Genomic DNA, 21325 nt, shown 5'->3' on the forward strand with positions numbered 1-21325 from the left:
ATGTTCAACTTTCAGATCTATATCAGCTATGCAAAGAATAACTACATAGGATAGTAAGCTGTGATAGAGCCTAAATCCTGAAGCTACAGCTAACTTTGAGTACTTGCTGTATCACGTGGTGCTGGACAGGCGTCACCTCATTTAATTTTATCATATCCATGATTATCCCCACTTTAGCTATGAGGACACATAAGGCTTCCATGGTTATACAGCCTGATGTGGAAGAAACAGGCTTGGAAGGTAGATCAGGCTGACCCCACAGCCAGGGCCTTTCAAGAGCGTTACAGGGAAGGGTGCAATGTGGCTGTAAAGTATATGCTCCCTTGACTTTTCATTATCGGAAATTTCAAACATACACAAAGAAGACAGGACAGCATAAAGAATTTCCAATAGCCTTCACCTAGTCCCAGCAATTATCAACTCAAGACATAGATGACTTTAAGCTGACTTAGAAAACTTATCCTCAGGCACAGGGCTATGGGAGTAGCAGCCTCCACTTCAGGGTGGACACTTGTCAACTGTACTTTGGTCTGGAGTCTATAGATTTGAAAAATACATAGATACATAATACCTTCTCCCTTTTATATTGCAATGGCAGTCACTATTTAGTGGAAATCTTGACTTCATATCAAGTGGAAATGAACCCATTAGATAACAGCAAGTTCTAGATGCTATTTGCAAATGCTGGCTCCTGGGGTGGCGCTGTGGTGCAGTAGGTTAAGCTTGTGCCTGTGGCACTGGCATCCCATATGGGTGCCAGTTTGTGTCCTGGCTGTTCCTCTTCCCATTCCAGCTCTCTGCTAATGGCCTGGAAAAGCAGCAGAAGATGGCCCAAGTGCTTGGGCCCCTGCACCCATGTGGGAGACACAGAAGAAGCTCCTGGCTCCTGGCTTTGGATCAGCCCAGCTCTGGCCATTGTGGCCATTTGGGGAGTGACCCAGTGAATGTAAGACCTCTCTCTGCCTTTCCCTCTCTCTCTAACTCTACTTTTCAAATACATAAATAAATCTTAAAAAAAAAAAAAAAAAAAGGAAAAGGCTGACCCCTTCAGTGCCAGGTACTATTACACAAGGAGAATAACCATTTTAATTTCTGTCAGTGTGACTGAGCCTAGGAAAATGGAATTAGCAACTTAAACTGCATGTGTAGAGACCAAGCACAATGGCTAACATTAGATAAACAGTACAGAGAAGACACGTGGGAAAGGAGAAGCATGGGCAGGAAGTGGGCAGGTGGGAAGGAGTCAGCGCTGCCCAGAGCAAGTGTCACATCGCAGCAGAAGCACTTAGGTTAGACTCTGATTCAAGAGCTTATCCCTTGCTAAAGTCTCTGCACTTTTCCCTTTAATCCTCACAACGAAAAATAAACCTATTAGCAAGTGTTAAAGAGGCTTAATAGTCAGATAAAATGAAATAAACCCTACTGGTAATTAGGAAAAGTATATGATTTCAATTCATGCATTCTTCTATCTTGGCATTTGAAAGTTCTCTTAAAGAGAATGGCAGAAAGGCCAGATTTACCTATAGAAATCCCCTGGTTTCTTCCATTAGTGTAGCCTTCAGCCCTCAAATTTTACCAAGCATAGAGTAAGAACTTTACCAGAAGACTTTAAAACATTTAAAATGTATCTTAGGAAAATACCTTTCCTAAAAAAAACAAAAACAAACAAACAAAAAAAAAACTCATTAGGTAACAAATATTTCTTAAATAAGATTAATGTTTCCAAGTCTTTTAAGATAGAAACTAAGGGCCACGAGGGGAAAGAACTGGGATTTCAACAGAATCCATGAAAACAACGGCCCATCTGGAAATTTTGACAGCTGGAGCCTTTCATTTGCATAACCTTGTTTTTTAATTTAATTTTTTAAGTGGATGAAAGGCTTACAAAATTCACTGGGCTGATAACCCTGGAGACTTGAATCACTCAGCCAGGAAATAGCAGCTCAGGGCAGGCTGAGTTTCTCGTGGCAGCCAAGGTTTGGGGGCATCTAGTTCCATTCCGCCATTCCGTCGCTAGAATGCTGCCACCTAACAAACTGTGTGCCTGGGGTTTTATCAAGTTAATTGCTGTTAAGGCCCCTAGAGAGATGCGATGGGAATGTTTGTAGGTTTCTAAGAGCAAATACTTTTTAAAAGCATTAAAGCGTATAGAATAAAATAATTTTAGGATGAATCCAGTGCCACTACTGGGCATCATCACCATCTCTCGCCTGGGTGCCTTGCTTCGACCTTTTCTCCTTTATAATTCAAAGTCAACATGGAAACTAATGTGAGTTTAAAAAAAAACAAAAGTCCTATCATGTCTTTTTCATGTCTTTTGTATCTTCAAAAACCCTCCACAGAATTTCCTTTTTTTTTTTTTTTTAGATTTTTTATTTATTTATTTGACAGAGTTACAGACAGTGAGAGGGAGAGACAAAGAGAAAGGTCTTCCCTCCGTTGGTTCACCCCCCAAATGGCTGCTATGGCCAGCACGTTGCACTGATCCGAAGCCAGGAACCAGGCTCTTCCTTCTGGTTTCCCATGCGGCTGCAGGCGCCCAAGTACTTGGGCCATCCTCCACTGCCCTCCCGGGCCACAGCAGAGAGCTGGATTGGAAGAGGAGCAACAGGTACTAGAACCCGGGGCCCATATGGGATTCCAGCACCACAGGCGGAGGATTAGCCAAGTGAGCCACGGCACCGGCCCTCATAGAATCTCCTGTCTTACTCAGAGTGAAAGTCGAGCTCTTAACACAAGGCACTGGGAGATCTGCAGCTCTCTCCCACGGCCCACTCCTCCCCAGTATGTCAGACCTCAACCTTGGCCGCTATGGCTCACTACCCTGCAGCAGCCACAGTGGCCTCTTCACTCTTCTGTGGACTTGCAAACTATACTCTCACCCCTGCAACTCTGCACTTCTTCCCAGAACACTCTTCCATCGGATATCAGAGTCGGGGGCTCGTAAGGCCTCTGTCCAAAGTGAGATTCTCTGCCTGCCACCTCAACAGTCTCTGTCTCACTGATCCCATTTCCCTGTCTCTGCAGCACCTGCAGCACTTACTACTGTCCACCATGCTATATAAGCACTTGCCTATTGTCTCTCCTAGAGTGGAAACTCTACAAAGACAGAGGTGGGGTTTCTTTACTGTAGTATCTTTAGCTCCTGGAAGACTGTTGGGCACTACTCACAGTCAGTGTACATCAAAGGAAAGAATGATTTTAATGTGAATAATGATGATGATGAAGCTGATGACTGCGGGTATGTGCTAGGCACTGTCCTAGTTGCTTTACACACAGAAGTTCTGCCACCCTCCATGGTCCTGGGATGAGGTACTGCCATTCTCCTTGTATTATGAGTGGGGAAACTGAGACACAAAAGAGTAGAGACTTGCACTAAAATTATGTAACAAAGAATTACATAGATTAATGTACTGGATGGGTCTCTAGGATCCTTAACAAACTCATTGCCTTTAATTTCCAGGTGGGGAAATCATGTCCGGGTGAGTTGCTAGTGAGAAGAGTCCTTCTTGGGCCCTGCCAGCTGCAGGACTACCAAAGCCCAATTCTTTCTAGTGATGCCACCACCCTGACCTTAGTTTTTGCAATGCTTGTTTTATTTTCATCTACTTGAAAGGCAGAGTAACAGAGATATATATCTCTCTGTTTTATATATATATATATATATATATATATATATATATATATAAGAGAGAGAGAGAGAGAGAGAGATTTCACCCACTGGTTCACTCTCCAAATGCCCCCAACAGCAAGGGCAGGGTCATGCTGAAGCCAGGAGCCCAGAACTCCATCAGTGTCTCCTATTTGGGTGGGCAGGGGCCCAAAGACTTTAGCAATTACTTGCTGTCTCCCAGGATGCATTAGTAGGAAACTGGATCAGAAGCAGAGTAGCTGGGACTTAAACTGGCGTCCCAAGCAGTGGTTTAACTTGCTGCACCACAACACCTGCCCCACACCATGACTTTAGATAACTAGAAACCCATGGAGCTTAGAAGAGCACCTGTGGGACCAGTGTTTGGCATAATGGGTAAAGCCACTGCCTGCGATGCCAGCATCCCATATGGGGTGCCAATTCCAGCTCTGCTGGACCACTTCTGATCCAGTTCCCTGTTAATGCACCTGGGAAGGCCCAAGTGCTTGGTCCCCTGTACCCATGTGGGAGACCTAGATGAACCTCCTGGCCTTGGCCTGGCTCAGCCTTGGTCATTGCAGCTACATGGGGAGTGAACAAATGGATGGAAGACTTACTTTCTCTCTCTCTCTCTCTCTTCCCCTCCCTCCCTCTCTCCCTTCCTCTCTCTCTCTCCCTCCCTCTGTAAATCTGCCCTTCAAATAAATAAATAAATAAATAAATAAATACTTTTACAAAAAAGAACACCTATGCAGAATAAGCACTCAACAATACTTTTTGGGGAGAAAAATGAATGAGTGATGAAAGCATTTTTAGAAGCAAAGAAAGTTTCTTCTCAGATCAATGTCAGGTATGGTGATGTAATCAAACCCACTTTACAAGGGCATGAAACTTCAGAAATAGCCTCCACGTGGGGCTCCCCAGGTACAAGAGTGCTTTGTCTACGAGCAGTCAGCTTTGGGTAACCCCCTCAGGCACAGCAGAGGGTGGGGCAGGAATCCTAGCAGCAGCCTGTATGAAGAGCCAACAGGTGTTACACCTTACACAGGCACATATCCCACTACCTACCCAATTTTTACACTTGAAGTCCACTTACAGGAAAGATCTGATGGACTCAAAGGACTCACAGGACTCAAAGATGTGTGTGGGAGACTGTTTTGTGTGTGTGTGCATTGTGTGTGTGCATGTGTAGTGGATGTCTGAGTCAGGGGCAACAGGTATGCTGGCTGCTGGCAAGTATGTAGGAAGACAGACTGTGAAGGGAGGGCTCCAGGCAGTGACTGGCTTGGTATATTCCAAACCTAGTGAGATGGCCTTGTCCTGTCTCTTGCCTGAATTCCAATGAATAAAATACTCCTCTTGGAGCAGGCATTGTGGCACAATGGGTTAAGCTGCCACTTGGGATGCGTATCAGAGTGCAGGTTCAAGTCCAGGCTACTGGACTTCAACCAGTCTCCTGCTAATGCATCTTTGGAGGCAACGGGTGATGGTTCAAATGCTTTGGCCCCTACCACCTACTTGGGAGACCTGGATAGGGTTCTGGACTCCTGGCCTTGGCCTAGCCCAGCATTTGTAGAGTGAACTAGGAGATAGAAAATCTCTCTATATATAACGCTCTGCCTTTCAAGTAGATCAAAATAAATAAATAAATAAATAAATATTAAAAGTCCACTCCTCTCTACAAGCTCTCCTCTTGATTTTTCCACTGAATGACACTTAAGTCCTTATGCATGCATGGTAGTAAGTAAAAGGTCAAAGCAAGTAAGCCCCTCCTATTCTTCCCAGCATCATACCCCAGGAATTTTCTAAGCAAAAATGCACCCATACACTATCTTCATGGCCCTGAAGCAAATGCTTACAAGCCAGAAGCTCCTGGGACAGGTGGGGTGATCATAGCTGGTGTGGATGCCTGTCAGCAGGCTTCCTGGGGAGCAGGTGCTGATCAAAACGGTCAACAGGACACAGTCTGGAGCAGTGGTGAATGCACTTCCCACTTTGGACACACGATGAAGAGTCTGGGGTCATCACTCTGACCTGCTGCATTTCTCTTCCCTCGCTGGGAAGTGGGAAGAAAGGCTCACTGGTGAGAGCACTCTTGCCCTCCCACCCAGATCTCACCCAGCACAAGAATGAAGCCAACCACCTCCCCCGGGATCCTGCTTGGAAGTCTGGTCAGAAAACACAACAGCCGTTCCGCATCTTACTCTCACAAGTCTGCGCTTAAAAGCCCTGCGAGTCTTTACATGGAGGGCCGGAACACGTGGTATCTGATTATCTGGAGGTTTTACACGTTTCACATTAAATCTCATAAACTGAAAAGTTTTCTTTGAATTCCAAAGACTTAAAATTTATAACAGTAACTTATAGGACACTGTGGTCAGGACTTATTTACATTATCTATTTTCCTTCTTAAGGTTTTATTTTATTTATTTGAAAGGCAGAGTGAAAGTGAGAGAGAGACAGAGACAGACAGAGACAGAGAGATCTTCCATCTGCTGGTTCACTCCCCCAAATGGCTGCAAAGGTCAGGGCTGCATCAGGAACATGAACTGGTCTCCTAAGACAGTGGTAGTGGCACAGGCACCTGTGCTATCCTCCACTGCCTTTCCACATGCATTAATAGGGAGCTGGATTGAAAGCAGAACAGCCAGGACTGCTCTGATGTGGGATGCCAGTGTTGGAGGCGGTGGCTTAACCTGCTGCATCATAACGCCAACCCCATTATCTCTCATCAGCCCTCCTTTTGCAGATGAGGAAACTAAGGTTCAAGACAGGGCATGGGGAGTCCAGTGTGTAGTGCAGTAGGTTAAGCTGCTGCCTGTGATGCCTATCCCATATAGGCGCTACTTCGAGCCCCAGCTGCTCCACTTCCAGTCCAGCTCCCTGCTGAAGCACCTGGGAAAGCAGTGGAAGTTAACACAAGTCCTTGGGCCCCCGCACCCAGGTGGGAGACTGGATAGAGTTCCAGGCTCCTGGTTTCAGCCTGGCCCAGTCCTGACCGTTGTCGCCATTTAGGAAGTGAACCAGCGAATGGAAGATAGCTCTCTCTCTCTCTCTCTCTTTCTCTCTCTCTCTCTCCTTGTCTCTCTCTGTAACTCTGCCTTATAAATAAATAAATAAACGAATGAATGAATGAATAAATAAATAAATCTTAACAAAATCAGACAAGGAAAGTAAAGTGTGTAAGGTTACCAGCAGGTGAAGCTGGGGTTGGAAAGAGAGGCAGTGTTTCTCTCTGCAGCCTGTGCCTTTGACCTTGTACTACTTTTATTATCACTTATTACTGCCTTATTGTGTTTAAGAACAGCCTAGTTTTATGAATATTTAGATTCTATTTGTCACAAGCGAAGGGGCAACAGCATCTCACTTACTGCTAAGTGGAGCGGACTCTTGGTAGCACCGGAATCTGATTCCTCAAAACCACTGTTGGTTCTTTCCAAAAGCTGTGGAGATAAAAAGAAAAAAACAAGAGTTTTTAAGTCTATCTTACTCATTTTTCTTCCCTGAAAGTTGAAGTTTATAAAGAGGAAAGCACAATTTAAGCCTTATGTGTGGAAAGACACTATTTTCATTTTAAAAAACTATTGAAATGCCAATGTCTGCAGAAAATAAGCCCAGAAACACATTTCCTAAAATGTTTAATACTTAAGTCCTGGAGTCCTTTCTAGTCAATATAGGTAGAACAAAATGCTATAACGTCAGGATTCTTTGGCAGCTCAAATTACAATATGAAAATTACTATCTAAAAAAAAGCACACAATTTCAAGTTTGCAAGTAATACAAGTATTTGTATTAGAACTATGAGATGTTTCTTATTAGTGTGAATAAAATTTGGAACTTAACCTAGGACATGTTAGAATAATGAGAATAAATTTAATTTTAACTTCAAAGTAAATAACTTTAAAACCAATTCCTCTTCCATGGTTGAAACAAGAGTAGCCTTAAATGCTTGCTAAGGCTAAAAAACAGCTGTTCTTTGCTTTGTTTTGCAACATTATCACCTGCAAGACTTCCTGGAATTGACAGTGTGTACCAACTCCAAATCCTGTCCTAAAATGAACTTTGAATCAAAGGAACACACAATCATTTCCCCCACCATCACAAACATGAGGATCAGGGACAGAACGACCACGTTTCTGTTCATAGCTGCACATTAGGCATGGTTCCAGATGATCTGTTATGGAGTAAGATTTCCTGTACCCGTCCTATGACCATTCTCATGCTTTCCTCCACTCCTTCGCCAAATATTTGTTGAGTGTCATCTATGTACATGACCCTGGGTTAGGCACCAGAATTCAAGTGGACAGTTACCAGATGTGGCCACGGATCTGACCGAACATAGAGGCTGGTGGGGAACTTGCAGATGTTAATAAGTGATGAAATCCTAAGGCAAGAGACAGGGTGAAGTACAAGATGATATGGAAACCCAAAGAGGTACCTTACATAAACCAGGAGTCAGAGAAGAATTCTGTCCAGAATAAGTCTAGCCTGAGACCCGGATGGTGGGGAGAAGCCAGGCAGAGAGAAGAGAAGACTTCTAGGCACAAGGAAGAGCCCAAGAAGCTCCTCACACAGGTAGGCATGAGGGAGAAATGAGGAGCAATGAGGCTAGAAATGAACATGAACCATAGATTAGGTAGAGGGTGGTCATTAATTATTGGCCAAGCCTGGACACTTCGGAGAGTGCTCTTGGACAACAGCTGTAAACCAGGACAGCAAATCAGTACAACTACTGAGAATCACTGAAGGGAGAAGGCATGATCGTGATTAAATTCTTGGGTTTCATAAAAATCACTCCATTGATGGTGTGAACAGTGAACTCCAGTGGTGCTGAAATGGGGACTCCAACCTAGAGGCAAGAAAATCAGTTGGGATATTTCAACTATGGGATTTATAAACTGTGAATTAAGAAGTTGGTGAGCACCAATGGTGGCCAGAACTCCAGAAGAAGTAATGGAAATAGAAGGATATGAGTGTATGTAAGAGTTCCGTTCACTCCTCTATTGATTCATTCCATGATTACTTACTGAGAACTGCACTGGGCACATGAAACTATGCACATGGAACATAATGTCTAGAAGGTGTCATGTACACAATTTATCGACAATACCGAAGGAAGGGGGAAAAGTACAGTCAGGGATGACATCCAGTTTTCTTGCTTTGGTAACAGAGTGGAAGGCAATTATTTCTTTAAGAAAAGAAGTAAGGTTCAGGGGGAGAAAGCAGCATTGAATTTGGCTTGAGGTGCTTGTGGGACATTTGTGGGGAGATGTCTATAATGGATGTAAGGTGTAAGGTCTGGGGTAAAGTTATAGGCTCGACAGTCATCAGCAATGGCTGATACATAAGCTCCCACCGTGGATGAGACAGCTCATGGAGGGCAGAGAAAGAGGTTTAGGACATAAAACCTCAGGAATCCTAATATTTGAAGGTTTGGAAAAGGAAGAGAGTCTGCAAGGGTACTGAGGAGTAAACAGAGGGGCAGATGGTAAATCAGGAGAGGGAGATGATGATGATGACGACGACTCGGATAACAATGACAAAGATGACAGTGACCACAGTAGTGATGGCAGCAATGATGACCATGATGGTGAAGTGGTGGTGACAAATGACAATGATGAAGATTCTCACTAACAGTGGAAAGCTATTAAGTATTTACCAAGAGCCAAAAGTTCTACCAAGGGCCTTATATGGATCATCTCAATCAATCTTAAGTCATCCAGTAACTGACTTCCTTAAAAGGCAAAAGATTTATACAATCTGAAGAGAAACCAGAGTATAGTGGCCTCCTTAAGTTGACACAGTCAATAGAAGATGGATCAGGGGACCGAATCCAGGTCTAACTCAAAATCCATGCTCTTTAACATGCACGATAATGTCTTCCAATCAATTGATAAGCTAAAGATTTCCCCTGATATTTCACAAAATGCAGTAGGAAAGGAGAAAGGAAACAGTCAGTGTGTGGGTGGGGGGAAGGGGGCGTGTGTGTTCGTTTTGAGTAGGCAGGTCTTTTTTTTTTTTTTTTTTTTTTTTTTTTTTTTTTTTGACAGATAGAGATAGACAGTGAGAGAGAGAGAGACAGAGAGAAAGGTCTTCCTTCTGTTGGTTCACCCCCAAATGGCCGCTATGGCTGGCGCTGTGCCGCTCCAAAGCCAGGAGCCAGGCGCTTCCTCCTGGTCTCTCACACAGGTGCTGGGGCCCAAACACTTGGGCCATCCTTCGCTGCCCTCCCGGGCCACAGCAGAGAGCTGGACCGGAAGAGGAGTAACCGAGACTAGAACCTGGCACCCATATGGGATGCCAGTGCCGCAGGCGGAGGTTTAGCCAAGTGAGCCCTGGCAGGTCTTTCTTATGTCTCTAACTTCCCAATTTTCTTTAATCTTGGAGATTTTCCTTTATGTTTCCCTAGGAGTAGAAATATTCATCTTAGTATATAGCTATTGCTGGGGACATTAATTGGAATCTAGCTCCTTTAAACATGCTCTTCCTTTAGTGATTCTTCTTTATTCATAATAAGACAATGTGAAAGAGTGGGGAGAAAAACAATTTGCAAGTCACTCAAAACTGGCATTTATGATCAGAACGAACTTTTCTTTCTAATTTACGATTTGGTCCTAAACACACCAAGTCCGAGGGATAAAGCAGCGACTCAGGACTGCTCAGATACTTGGTTCTGCAAAAACATCTCAGGAGAGGCATGTGAGGGCCGGAGAGTACCAGACAGCTCACACCAAGACTCATTACACAAACTCATTTATCAGTTTGTGGTCTATAAATATTACTGGGAGATAATACAGAGATCAACCTCAATCCATTTGTCAAAATCAGGAATGGAATGGCTCCTTTAAAACACAGATAGAGCAAGAATGCATGCCAACGAATCACCATCATAAAAAGCAACGAGTTCTGCATATATAGCTTGCAGTTATAAGTCAGAGAACACAGTTGTATATGTCTAGCATAAACTAAACTAGTTACAACTACATCTTAAGAAAACACCTGGGGGCTGGCATTGTGGCATAGTGGGTAAAGCTGTCTCCTGCAATGCAGGCATCCCATATAACGGCTGGTTCTTTTTTTTTTTTTTTAATAAAGATTTATTTATTTGAAAGTCAGAGTTACACAGAGAGAGAAGGAGAGGCAGAGAGAGAGAGAGGTCTTCCATCCGATGGTTCACTCCCCAATTGGCCACAATGGCCAGAACTGCGCTGATCTGAAGCCAGGAGCTTCTTCCAGGTCTCCCACGCTGGTGCAGGGGGCCAAGGGCCTGGGCCATGTTCTATTGCTTTCCCAGGCCATAGCAGGGAGCTGAATGGGAAGTGGAGCAGCCGGGACTAGAACTGGTATCCAGATGGGATGCTGGCACTTCAGGCCAGGGCGTTAACCCACTGCGCCTCAGCACTGGCCCCAGGGCTGGTTCTTGTCCCAGCTGCTCCACTTCCAATCCTGCTCTCAGCTAAAGGCCTGGGAAAGCAGCAGAGGATGGCCCAAGTACCTGAGTCCCTGCCACCCATGTGGGAGACCTGGATGAAGCTCTTGCTCCCGGCTTTGGCTGGCCTGTTGCTGGCCACTGCAGACATCTGGAGGAGTGAACTAGATGTGGAAGATCAATCGATCTCTTTCTCTCTGAAACTCTTTCAAAATAAATAAATAAATCCTTTTTAAAATAGAAAAAAGCACTCAATTAACATATCCTCATATTTATCTTCAACATTTACATAATCCATGCACTCACACGCCAGTTTTCACACTGAACTACACTGAAATTGGATGGCCCTATACAGTGTGTCACCATAGACTACTGATACAATAAAACCTGTACTCATTCCAAGGACTGACTCAGTCCTCTGCAAAAAAAAAAAAAAAAAAACAAAACTATCGAAATGGTTATCTTAATAAAATTTTTAACTGAAGTAACTAATATTATTCCTTATCAACTCCTAAATCCACACACTGTTTCCTTTCTCAACTGATCAATCATTTATGGGGCTTCTATTTACAGTCTAGTGCTATTTGACCCTACATCTTACATATAACTTTTTCCTACCACCATGCATTTGCCAAGACTCTCTTTGGGTGCAAAAATCAGAAGTGGGATTAAAGCGACTTCCCACTGTCAAGTGAAGATGGACCCCTGAAGTGAGGATAAAGAGAAAGGACAAGAGCAAATTCACTTTAATTTTTCTCAGTTTAAAATAAAATGTGAGGGGAAGAGGAAGGAGAGAAAGAGAGACAGACGAGAGACAGAGGTCTCACATCAGCTGGTTCACTCCCCAAATGCCTACTATGGCCACGGCTGGGACAGGTTGAAGCTGGGAGTTGGGAACTCAATCTAGATCTCCCACACAGGGAACAGGGACTCACTTGAGCCATCACCTTCACTCCAAGGGTACACATAAGCAGAAAGCTACAATGGAAATGGAGTCAGGACTTGAACTCATGCACTTAGATACGGGATTTGGGTGTCCCAATGGGCACCCATCTGCTATGCCAAATGCCCCCCCTTTAGGCTGACTTCAATGATTTTCTTTGTAAAACACAAACTCTCTGGTTCACCCGGGGAAGTGTGGGTGTGGAGATGGTGGTTGGGATGTGTGAGAGATATTTTTTAGCCAGAGAGGGTTACTGTGTTTGAGATTATAACCATTTCTGGGGTATTTTTAAGTCTGGCGAAATTTCCACAGGATTGCAGAGCTCACACAAGAAATGTCTCAGTGTCTCGGATTTAAGGCAGTGAATGCAATAGCTAAATTTAAGCCTTTTCTACAATGACTCTGTGACAAATTCAAGAAGAAACAGAACTCAACAGTAAGTTGACTGGCCTTGGGGTTAACCAAACAGTAATCTTATCATGGAAATGTGGATGGGGAACACATAAATATTACACTTGAACTGGAAACTCAGGCTTTATAAATAGGGGATTATGACTGGCTACTTGTAAACATGGCTGGAAAAAATGTGGGGGTCCCAAGAGACTTCAAGGGGAGTCTAAAACAGCCCCAAATGTGGTACTGGAGAAAACAGAATGTGGCCATGGCTCTGACTACAGCACAAGAGCTTAGCCACTGTCTGTGAGGCTGCCCTCTGTCCGCTGCTCCTTTTACAACTCATCTCCATAAAAGGCAGACAGAAGGAGAAAACCAGCCCAGAAACAACCCCGGGGACTCTGTGAAGGACAGCTGGAAGACAGGTTCAACCATGGATTTCTCCATCTTTCTGCAGTGAGATGAGAGATCGTTTGTTACGTCTCAAGTCTGTGAAGGGGGCTCTGGCCCCTGGGAAGCTGGCACTTCTCTCTCAGAGCCTACGTCACATTCCACTCATCTGTGCTTAATGACATTAATTGCAGGCCACCTCGCAGCCACTCCTGAGTCAGTGCGCCACTCACACTCATCAAGCTGCAACCTGGCCCTCCTTGGTGCAAAAGAGGCGGACAGGTCTATAGAGGCTTCAGACCACCCAGCTTGGCAACGCCCTGTATCAGAGGAATACAGGGGCCTGGTTAGAACTTGAGGTATCCTACCGGTCCCCAGTCAGTCTCAGTCAAAGTGTCCAGCAAGCCGGACCTCAGTGGACCCCAGGTCATTCTGCACATCCATGAAAATTCTGAGCTCAGCAGAGAATAAATGGGCTTCCTGGGGAGAACAGATACATCAGTAGGGACTTCCCCAGTCTCTAATTCTGCTCACGTGCTTTCACAGCTGTTAGAACAAGCTGTGTTGTCTGAAGTTATTATTAACAATTACTAGAAACTCACTGGTTTCTAAAAATGTTTGACTCTAATTTTTTAAGATATTATTTCTTTACTTGAGAGGTAGAGTTACAGACAGAAAGAGGGAGAGACAGAGAGAAAGGTCTTCCATCTGCTGGTTCACTCCCCAATTGGCTGCAACAGCTGGAGCTGCACCGATCCGAAGCCAGAAGCCAGGAGCTTCTTCCAGGTCTCCCACGCGGGTGCAAGGGCCCAAGAACTTGGGCCATCTTCTACTGCTTTCCCAGGTCATAGCAGAGAGCTGGATCGGAAGAGGATCAGCCAGGACTAGAACCGCCACCCACAGGGGATGCCAGCACCATAGGCGGATGATTAACCTACTGCGCCACAGCCCCTAGTCTACTTTCATTTCTGTTACCCTCCAGTCTCACCCCAATTCTACAAGGACCATTAACTTTGTACATTGTGTAAGTTAAGGTCTATGCAAATTTAAAAGACAATAACACAGAATAGGGAAGGTGCTACTGAGCTCAGCTAGATTAAGCTGTCATCTCTTCTTGGGAGCTGATGTTGAATCTGCTTATCTCCTTCCCTCGAGTGTGTATTCAGTTCCTGGCGACTTCCTTGCCAATCCAATTAAAAGGAAGAGAGCCTGTAGTCTGTGTAAGGATAGGCTAATGAAACCCACTGCCAAATGCAATATGCAAAATGCCCAGTACTCCAAACCATCTTGCAATCACCATAAAAATGTTCATATACTTTGACCCAATAAGCTTACTTCACAGACTCCATCCTGAGAAAGTATTAAGTCCAAAGCCATTTAATAGTGAAACAGCATAAACATAAACTATAGAACATCTAAGTTATGGTTGATCTAATAATTTAATACTACTTAGCCATTAAAATATTTACCAAGAGTTTTAATACAATTGGGAAAAGATAATTTTATAAAAGACATTTTATGGAAAAAAATCAGTGTACAAAATTGCATACTAAATGTCTATAGTTATATAAACTCAACTATACACTCAGTTGTTTCTACATATAAATATAACAAAAATATGTAGAGAAGAAAACTTGAAGCAAATGCACCAAAAGGTTAATAATGATTGTTCAGGGGCTGGTGCGGTGGTGTAGCAGGTAAAGCTGCCACCTGCAGTGCCGGCATCCCATATGGCTGCTGGTTCAAGTCCCGGCTGCTCTACTTCTGATCCAGCTCTCTGCTATGGCCTGGGAAAGCAGTAGAGGATGGCCCAAGTCCTTGCACCCCTGCACCCATGTGGGAGACCTGGAAGAAGCTCCTGGCTCCTGGCTTCGGATTGGTACAGCTCTGGCTGTTGCGGCCATCTGGGGAGTGAACCAATGGATAGAAGACCTCTCTCTCTCTCTGTCTGCCTCTGCCTCTCTGTAACTCTGCCTTTCAAATAAATAAATAAAAAAAATATTGATTGTTCAGGGGTGGTAGAACTATGGGTGCTTTGATTTACACATATGCTAAACTTTCTTCAACAAAGGAACATTAACAAAGAATAAGATATTTTAGTATTTAAAACTCAGATGGTTGAACTAGATTATTTCCAAGGTCCTTTTAGCAATAGTTTTTATCATAGCTAATCAAAATGTAAGGGGTCAACATTTCCATCACTAGAATACTTTTACTATGGCAGTAATAACTTTCTGGCCAATATTATTATTAGTTGAATACACTGCTTCAAAGCCATTAAACTGCAAATTCCTTAGAGGAAGGTACTATCTATACTACATAGCAAGCATTCAATAAATGTTTATTGAATTGAAATGAATCTGATGAAAGAATGAGAGAGCATTAGTGGAATTAATTAGGGTAAAAAACCAACTTTGCTTATTTGCTTTGACACTGTAGAATTACCAAAAATGTTGTGGGTATGTTTCACTTTTGATGCATTTTCCCCCTATTAAAAAACAAGTTGAATAACAAAGTTATTGCTACATTTAAGCAATCAAGAGGGGCTGGTTTTTAGTCTAGTGATCAAAACACCAGAGTGCCTGGGTTCCATTCCTTGCTAAAGTTCCCAATTTCAGCTTCCTGAGAGTGCACACCATAGGAGGAACAGTGATGGTTCAAGTAAATATGTCCTTGCCACCCACCCCCTTGCAACCCATGTGGAAGACCTGAATTGAGTTCTCAGTTCTTGGTCCTGGCCAACTCCAGCTGTTATGGATATATGGGAGTGAACCATTGAATTGCAGCTCGATTACTCTCTTTATCTTGAATAAAAAAAATTAAAAACCAAGAAGAGGTAAGAGGCATGAATAAGCAGAGCACAGATATTTTTGGGTGGTGTTAAGACTCTGTATGATACTATAATGAGGGATAAATGTCATTATGTATTTGTCCAAACTTAGAGAATGTGCAACCCCAAGAATGAACCTTACGTAAACTATGGACCTTAGTTGATAATCAAGTATCAGTGTAGGTTCATTAAGTGTAACTAGTTTACTCTGTTGGGGGATGCTGATAATCAGGGATACTGTGCATGATATGGAAAATCTCTATACTTTCCTCCAAATTCTGCTGTGAACCTAAAAATACTCTTAAAAAATGAAGTTTTATTTTAAATAATGACAACAAAACTGCCCAATCTGCAAAACAAGTAAACCTGACCTTTTGTAGAACATGGTCTTGAAACTGAAAAATACCCTAGGGTAAGTATGTCTTTCTAAACTATAATGTCAGTTTAGTGCTACATCACAAGTTACCATGAGGTGACCTCCTTGTCTTTTAAGTATCAGAAATCCTAAGGAAATAAAGAAGACTGATAGTAAATCACACTTTTATATGACTGATGGCCCAATATTAGAAGAATATTGACACCATGTTTTCTGGTTGTAAATAAGTCCAGATATGGCTTGATAATATGTGTTTGAAATATCAAGTCACAATGATTCTTTTATCATGCCATACATGTTCCATATGAGAAAGAATATTAACTCATATGAAATCAGTCAGGGTGAGCATTGTGGCACAGTAGGTTAAGTTGTTGCTTGGTTCATCCCATCTTGGAGTGTCTGGTGCTAGTCCCAGCTGCTCTGCTTCTGATCCAGCTTCTGGTCAGTGTGCATCCTGGGAGGCAGTGCATGGTATCTCAAGTACTTGAGTCCTTGCTACCCATTTGGGAGATATGGATGGAGCTCCAGGTTCCTGGCTTTGGCCTGGCCCCAGATATTATGGACATTTGGGGATGGAAGACTAATCCCTCCATCTCTTTTCTCCTCTCTCTGTTGCTTGGCCTTTCAAACAGTAAAAATTAATAAATACATTTAAAAAGAAATGTTAGTATCTTTAGTGATAAGGCATCATGGTTACCAAAAACATAAGGAATGACCCAAGGCTGAAAGTCCAAATTCAATTTTTCCCAAGTAAGGTGAAAATATAAAATCACTGTATCTGGGGCAGCCATTTGGCACAGTGGTTAAGGCACTACCTGGGATGCTTGTGTCCCACATTGCAGAGTGCACGGGTTCAAATGCTGGCCTCGGCTCCCAATTCTAGCTTCCTGCTATTGTGTACTCTGTGATTGAAGTGTGATGTCTCAGGTGGTTGAGTCCCTGCTACCAATGTGGATCCAGCTTGAGTCCCTGGCTCCTAGCTTCGACCTGGCCTAGCCCCAATTGTTGTAGGTATTTGAGGAGTGAAGCAGTGAATGGGAGCTTTGTCTGTTTCTGCCCCTCCAATAAATTAAAAATAAATAAAAATTTAAAAACATTACTATATGAGGGTTAAGAACCAGAAGATATAATTCATCTTTATATAAAAAAATTCTCTTTGGTGCCATGGTTTCCCATAACTGAATTTGATTTTATTCTTCTGTGTGGGGGCAAGCCAAGTGAGGGAAGGAATGTTTATGTCTTAGAGCCAAGATGGAAAAGATAGAATGCTGGAAAAGGTGCCAGAGAAAATTTCTGATGAAACACAAATAGGCTGCAGCCACCATCAAATTCCAGAAGCACTAACCTCAAACCCAAAGTGAGTGCCTTGGTTGCTGATGCCTGCAAAATAGATCTTGTGGGCACTCTTAATGCATCCACTCAGGGTATGATTATGGGTACTATAAGCCCATTTGGACTTGGAAATAACCATTGCAAAGAAATTTCAGTACAACTAAAGGTTGTTGTAAGGGAATGAGCCTAGACCATACCTACTCACATCCCGAATTTTACAGAGTATTTCAAAAGTCCAGGTCATTATGTCACTCTTTTTTTAAAAACAAAATTATGTCTCCCTGATCGGTGACAACTAACCAAGCACAGAAAAGGAAACCTGTTGAAGTGAAAGGGACACTATGAGAAACAGTGACTTGATCAGCCCTTGTCCTGACTGTTGATGTACAATTTAATACTTTATCCCTTTTAATATTTTTTTGTTCTAGTTAATACTATTGGTTGAACTCTGTAATTAACACACAATTATTCTTAGGTGTTTAAATTTAACTGAAAAGGGATCCCTGTTCAATATAAGAGTGGGAATAAGAGAGGGAGGAGATGTACAATTTGGGACATGCTCAAGCTGACTTGCCCCAAATGGTGGAGTTAGAAATGTGCCAGGGAATTCCAATACAATCCCATCAACACTGCATGTACCAATGCCATCTCACTAGTCCAAGTGATCAACTTCAGTTCACAATTGATCATACTGCTAGGTCTAAGAGTCAAAGGGATCACACAAACAAGACTAGTGTCTGCTAATACTAACTGATAGAATCAAAAAGGGAGAGAATGATCCAACATGGGAAGCAGGATACACAGCAGACTCATAGAATGGCAGATGTCCTAAACAGCACTCTGGCCTCAGAATCAGCCCTTAAGGCATTCGGATCTGGCTGAAGAGCCCATGAGAGTATTTTAGGCAGGGAAAGCCAAGACACTCTGGCAAAAAAAAAAAAAAAAAAAAAAACCTAAATGAAAGATCTCTGAGAGTGAGATCCCAGTAGAGAGAACGGGGCCATCAAAGAAGGAGGTATCTTTCTCTGAAGGGAGGAGAGAACTTCCACTTTGACTATGACCTTGTCTAAATAAGATCGAAGTCGGCAAATTCAAAAGGCTTCCATAGGCTCTTCATGACAAGAGCCTAGGGAGATTTCTAACGCCATACACAAGAGTGTCAAATTGTTAAGTCAACAACAGGAATCACTGTGTACTTACTCCTCATGTGGGATCTCTGTCCTTAATGTGTTGTCCAATGTGAATTAATGCTATAACTAGTACTGAAACAATATTTTACACTTTATGTTCTGTGTGGGTGCAAACTGATGAAATATTTACTTAGTATACACTAAATTGATCTTCTGTATATAAAGAGAATTGAAAATGAATCTTGATGTGAATGGAATGGGAGAGGGAGTGGGAGATGGGAGGGGTGCGGGTGGGAAGGAAGTTATGGGGGGAAAAAGTCATTGTAATCCATAAACTGTACTTTGGAAATTTATATTTACTAAACACAAGTTTAAAAAAATTATGTATATAAGGTAAACAAATTTCATGCATTTCATATATACAGATTTAAAAGCACAGTGATACTTCCTACCTTCCCCACCCTCTTCCTTCTTTTTTATTTTTTCTTTCAATTTTTACAATGACATACTTTGTTTTTTTTTATTATTACAGGGCTAACCCTCTACTAAATAAAAAATTCAACAGAGTCTATCAGAGGAAGGGATACTTGGTTCCCTAGGTTTTCTTTTACTTGATTTTTCTCTTTGGACTGCTGTATTAGGTGGGTGGGTGGGTGCTGGTGGCAGTAGTGGTGTGTGTGTGTGTGTGCACATGCATACACACGTGTACCTGAGAGAGAGGTAGGGGAGGGAGGGAGACAGAAGGGCAGGGGAGAGCAAGACAAAAGCAAAAGGCCCATGCTAATCAGTCATACATGGGTAATGTGATTTAGGACTCAGAGTTAAAAGGAGTAAATATGAAGAAGTACTTCATTCCTTATTGCAAAGAAGAATGATAACAAACATGGCAAAAGGATAACTCTGTGTCCTTTCAAGAGCATTATTTTTTTAAAGATTTATTTACTTATTTATTTGACAGGTAGAGTTACAGACAGTGAGAGACAGACAAAGAGAAAGGTCTTCCCTCCATTGGTTCACTCCCCAAATGGCCGCAACAGCCGGAACTGCGCCGATCCGAAGCCAGGAGCCAGGTGCTTCCTCCTGGTCTCCCATGCGGGTGCAGGGGCCCAAGGACCTGGGCCATCTTCCACTGCCTTTCCAGGCCATAGCAGAGAGCTGGCCTGGAAGAGGGGCAACCGGGACTAGAACCAGCGCCCATATGGGATGGTGGCACCACAGGCGGAGGATTAACCTAGTGCGCCATGGTGCCAGCCCCCTTTCAAGAGCATTATTAAACAGACCCACTCACGGATTAATTTTTAGTATAATGTTCATTAAGGGCTCATTCTCTGAAATTATATGTTAACTTGTAAATTTATTTCCAGCAGAGAAGCAAATTATTTCTGTCTGGTAAAAAAAGAAAACTGCAGAGGTTGTAGCTTATTGTCCTTCAGGAAGGCCAGTTTTGTATGTAACCATGCAACCTTAGTCTATTACCGCACTGAAGTCCTCAGGAAGCACTCATACACTCCTGGATATACCGTAGTGTTTTACTGGCTCTCCCATGACTTCCTGAGACGTAAAAGAAAATCCTTAAATTCAGTTCCTCTTCTCTTTGTATGAATCATGTTTTTAATTCTTTTGGAAAAGTGTACCCTGATACCACCTATCAGCTCTAATCCTAACACATGCCCTCAAAAGTCATACTATCCTTTGGAAAAGCCTCAAACAATCTCCTCCCTTTATATTGTTTCCATGAACTCTGCACGGGGATACTGAGAGAACTTATGGAGGTGCCTTTCCCTCTTTCCAAAGTAGCCTGCTGAACAAGAGACATTCCATTCGAGATCAGAAAGTCAGGCCCACTGCGTGTCCAATAAACTTCTCTTGTGCTCTGATACTGAGAAATAGTAGGCTTCCCTCGCCTCTCTATCTGGAGGGCTGTGGTAATGGTCAGGACAAGTTCAAGAAGGCTGCCCTCTCCTGGTCCCTCTGGGCTTGCTCTGCAATAGCCCAGATCTCCTCCTTCCAGGCAGCTGTTTCCCTCTGGGCACCCCCTACAGGCCTTGGCTCAAGCCACCTGATGGCCTCATGGTCAGCACTTGCTCATCTCTTGTCCCTGGAGCTGACAGGAAGTTTCCCTATCTCAACCTTGCCCCTCTTGCTTCTCCATTCTGCCTGAGAGTTCTTTTTTCATTCAGCACATTGCAGTGGGAACTCACAGCCTACTTAGAACACTCAAGCAGAACTGCAGGGGACCTGACCCCGACCAGACACCTATAAGGTCTGGCTTACATCTCAGCTCACCTGCAGTGCAACAGGGAGAACCCTCTCTCCGCCTCTGTCTTACCTGTCTTCTAAAACACAGCTCACCTCAAAAGAAAATGAGTACATGATAAAGAATTGATCATGTTCAACAGAAAGCAGGACCACACTAACCCAGTCAAAGCGGAACAAAATAATTCAAAAGACTGTTTCTTTCAAAGTTCCTAACACTGCATTTCACTGAATCTCGTTTTCATTAATGTAAGATGACTACTATGTGGAAGCTAGCTTATGGACACATAAATGAGAAAAATGTAAGGAAGATGCTTCTAGAATTTAAGATGACAAAAATATGTAAACCATAGCAGGGTTTGATCTTCTTTCAAGGTCATGAAATGACAATATTCCAAAGGCTAATTTCTGCATTATGACTTTACATCACAATTTTGTCAGGGGTCTTTCCACTGTGGGCCCACCTTAGCCACACACTCTACCCCAATAATTATCTCTCTCCTTAAATGAAGGGACTGCTGGCAACCAGCTCATAGGCCTGCACTTTGGCAAATGTGGCTTTCCTGGATTCTCTTTATTTTTAAAATGTTTTTTCTCTCTCCCTTCGATTTGCAT

General features: G+C 43.0%; 1 protein-coding gene across 8 annotated transcripts in view; it reads right to left on the reverse strand.

Moving 5' to 3' along the window:
- ANKRD44 (ankyrin repeat domain 44) overlaps nucleotides 1-21325 on the reverse strand; it is a 360603-nt gene that overhangs the window by 33253 nt on the left and 306025 nt on the right. For all 8 annotated transcript variants that reach the window (XR_009865792.1, XM_062189505.1, XM_062189491.1 and 5 more), the window contains exon 17: nucleotides 7003-7074. Coding sequence is in view for 7 of the 8 variants with exons in the window: in XM_062189505.1 (XP_062045489.1) it covers nucleotides 7003-7074 (72 nt within the window). In the remaining variant the exon portion in view is untranslated. The remainder of the gene's footprint in view (nucleotides 1-7002; nucleotides 7075-21325) is intronic.

This window comes from Lepus europaeus, chromosome 1, assembly GCF_033115175.1.
Source record: "Lepus europaeus isolate LE1 chromosome 1, mLepTim1.pri, whole genome shotgun sequence".
NCBI lineage: Eukaryota > Metazoa > Chordata > Mammalia > Lagomorpha > Leporidae > Lepus > Lepus europaeus.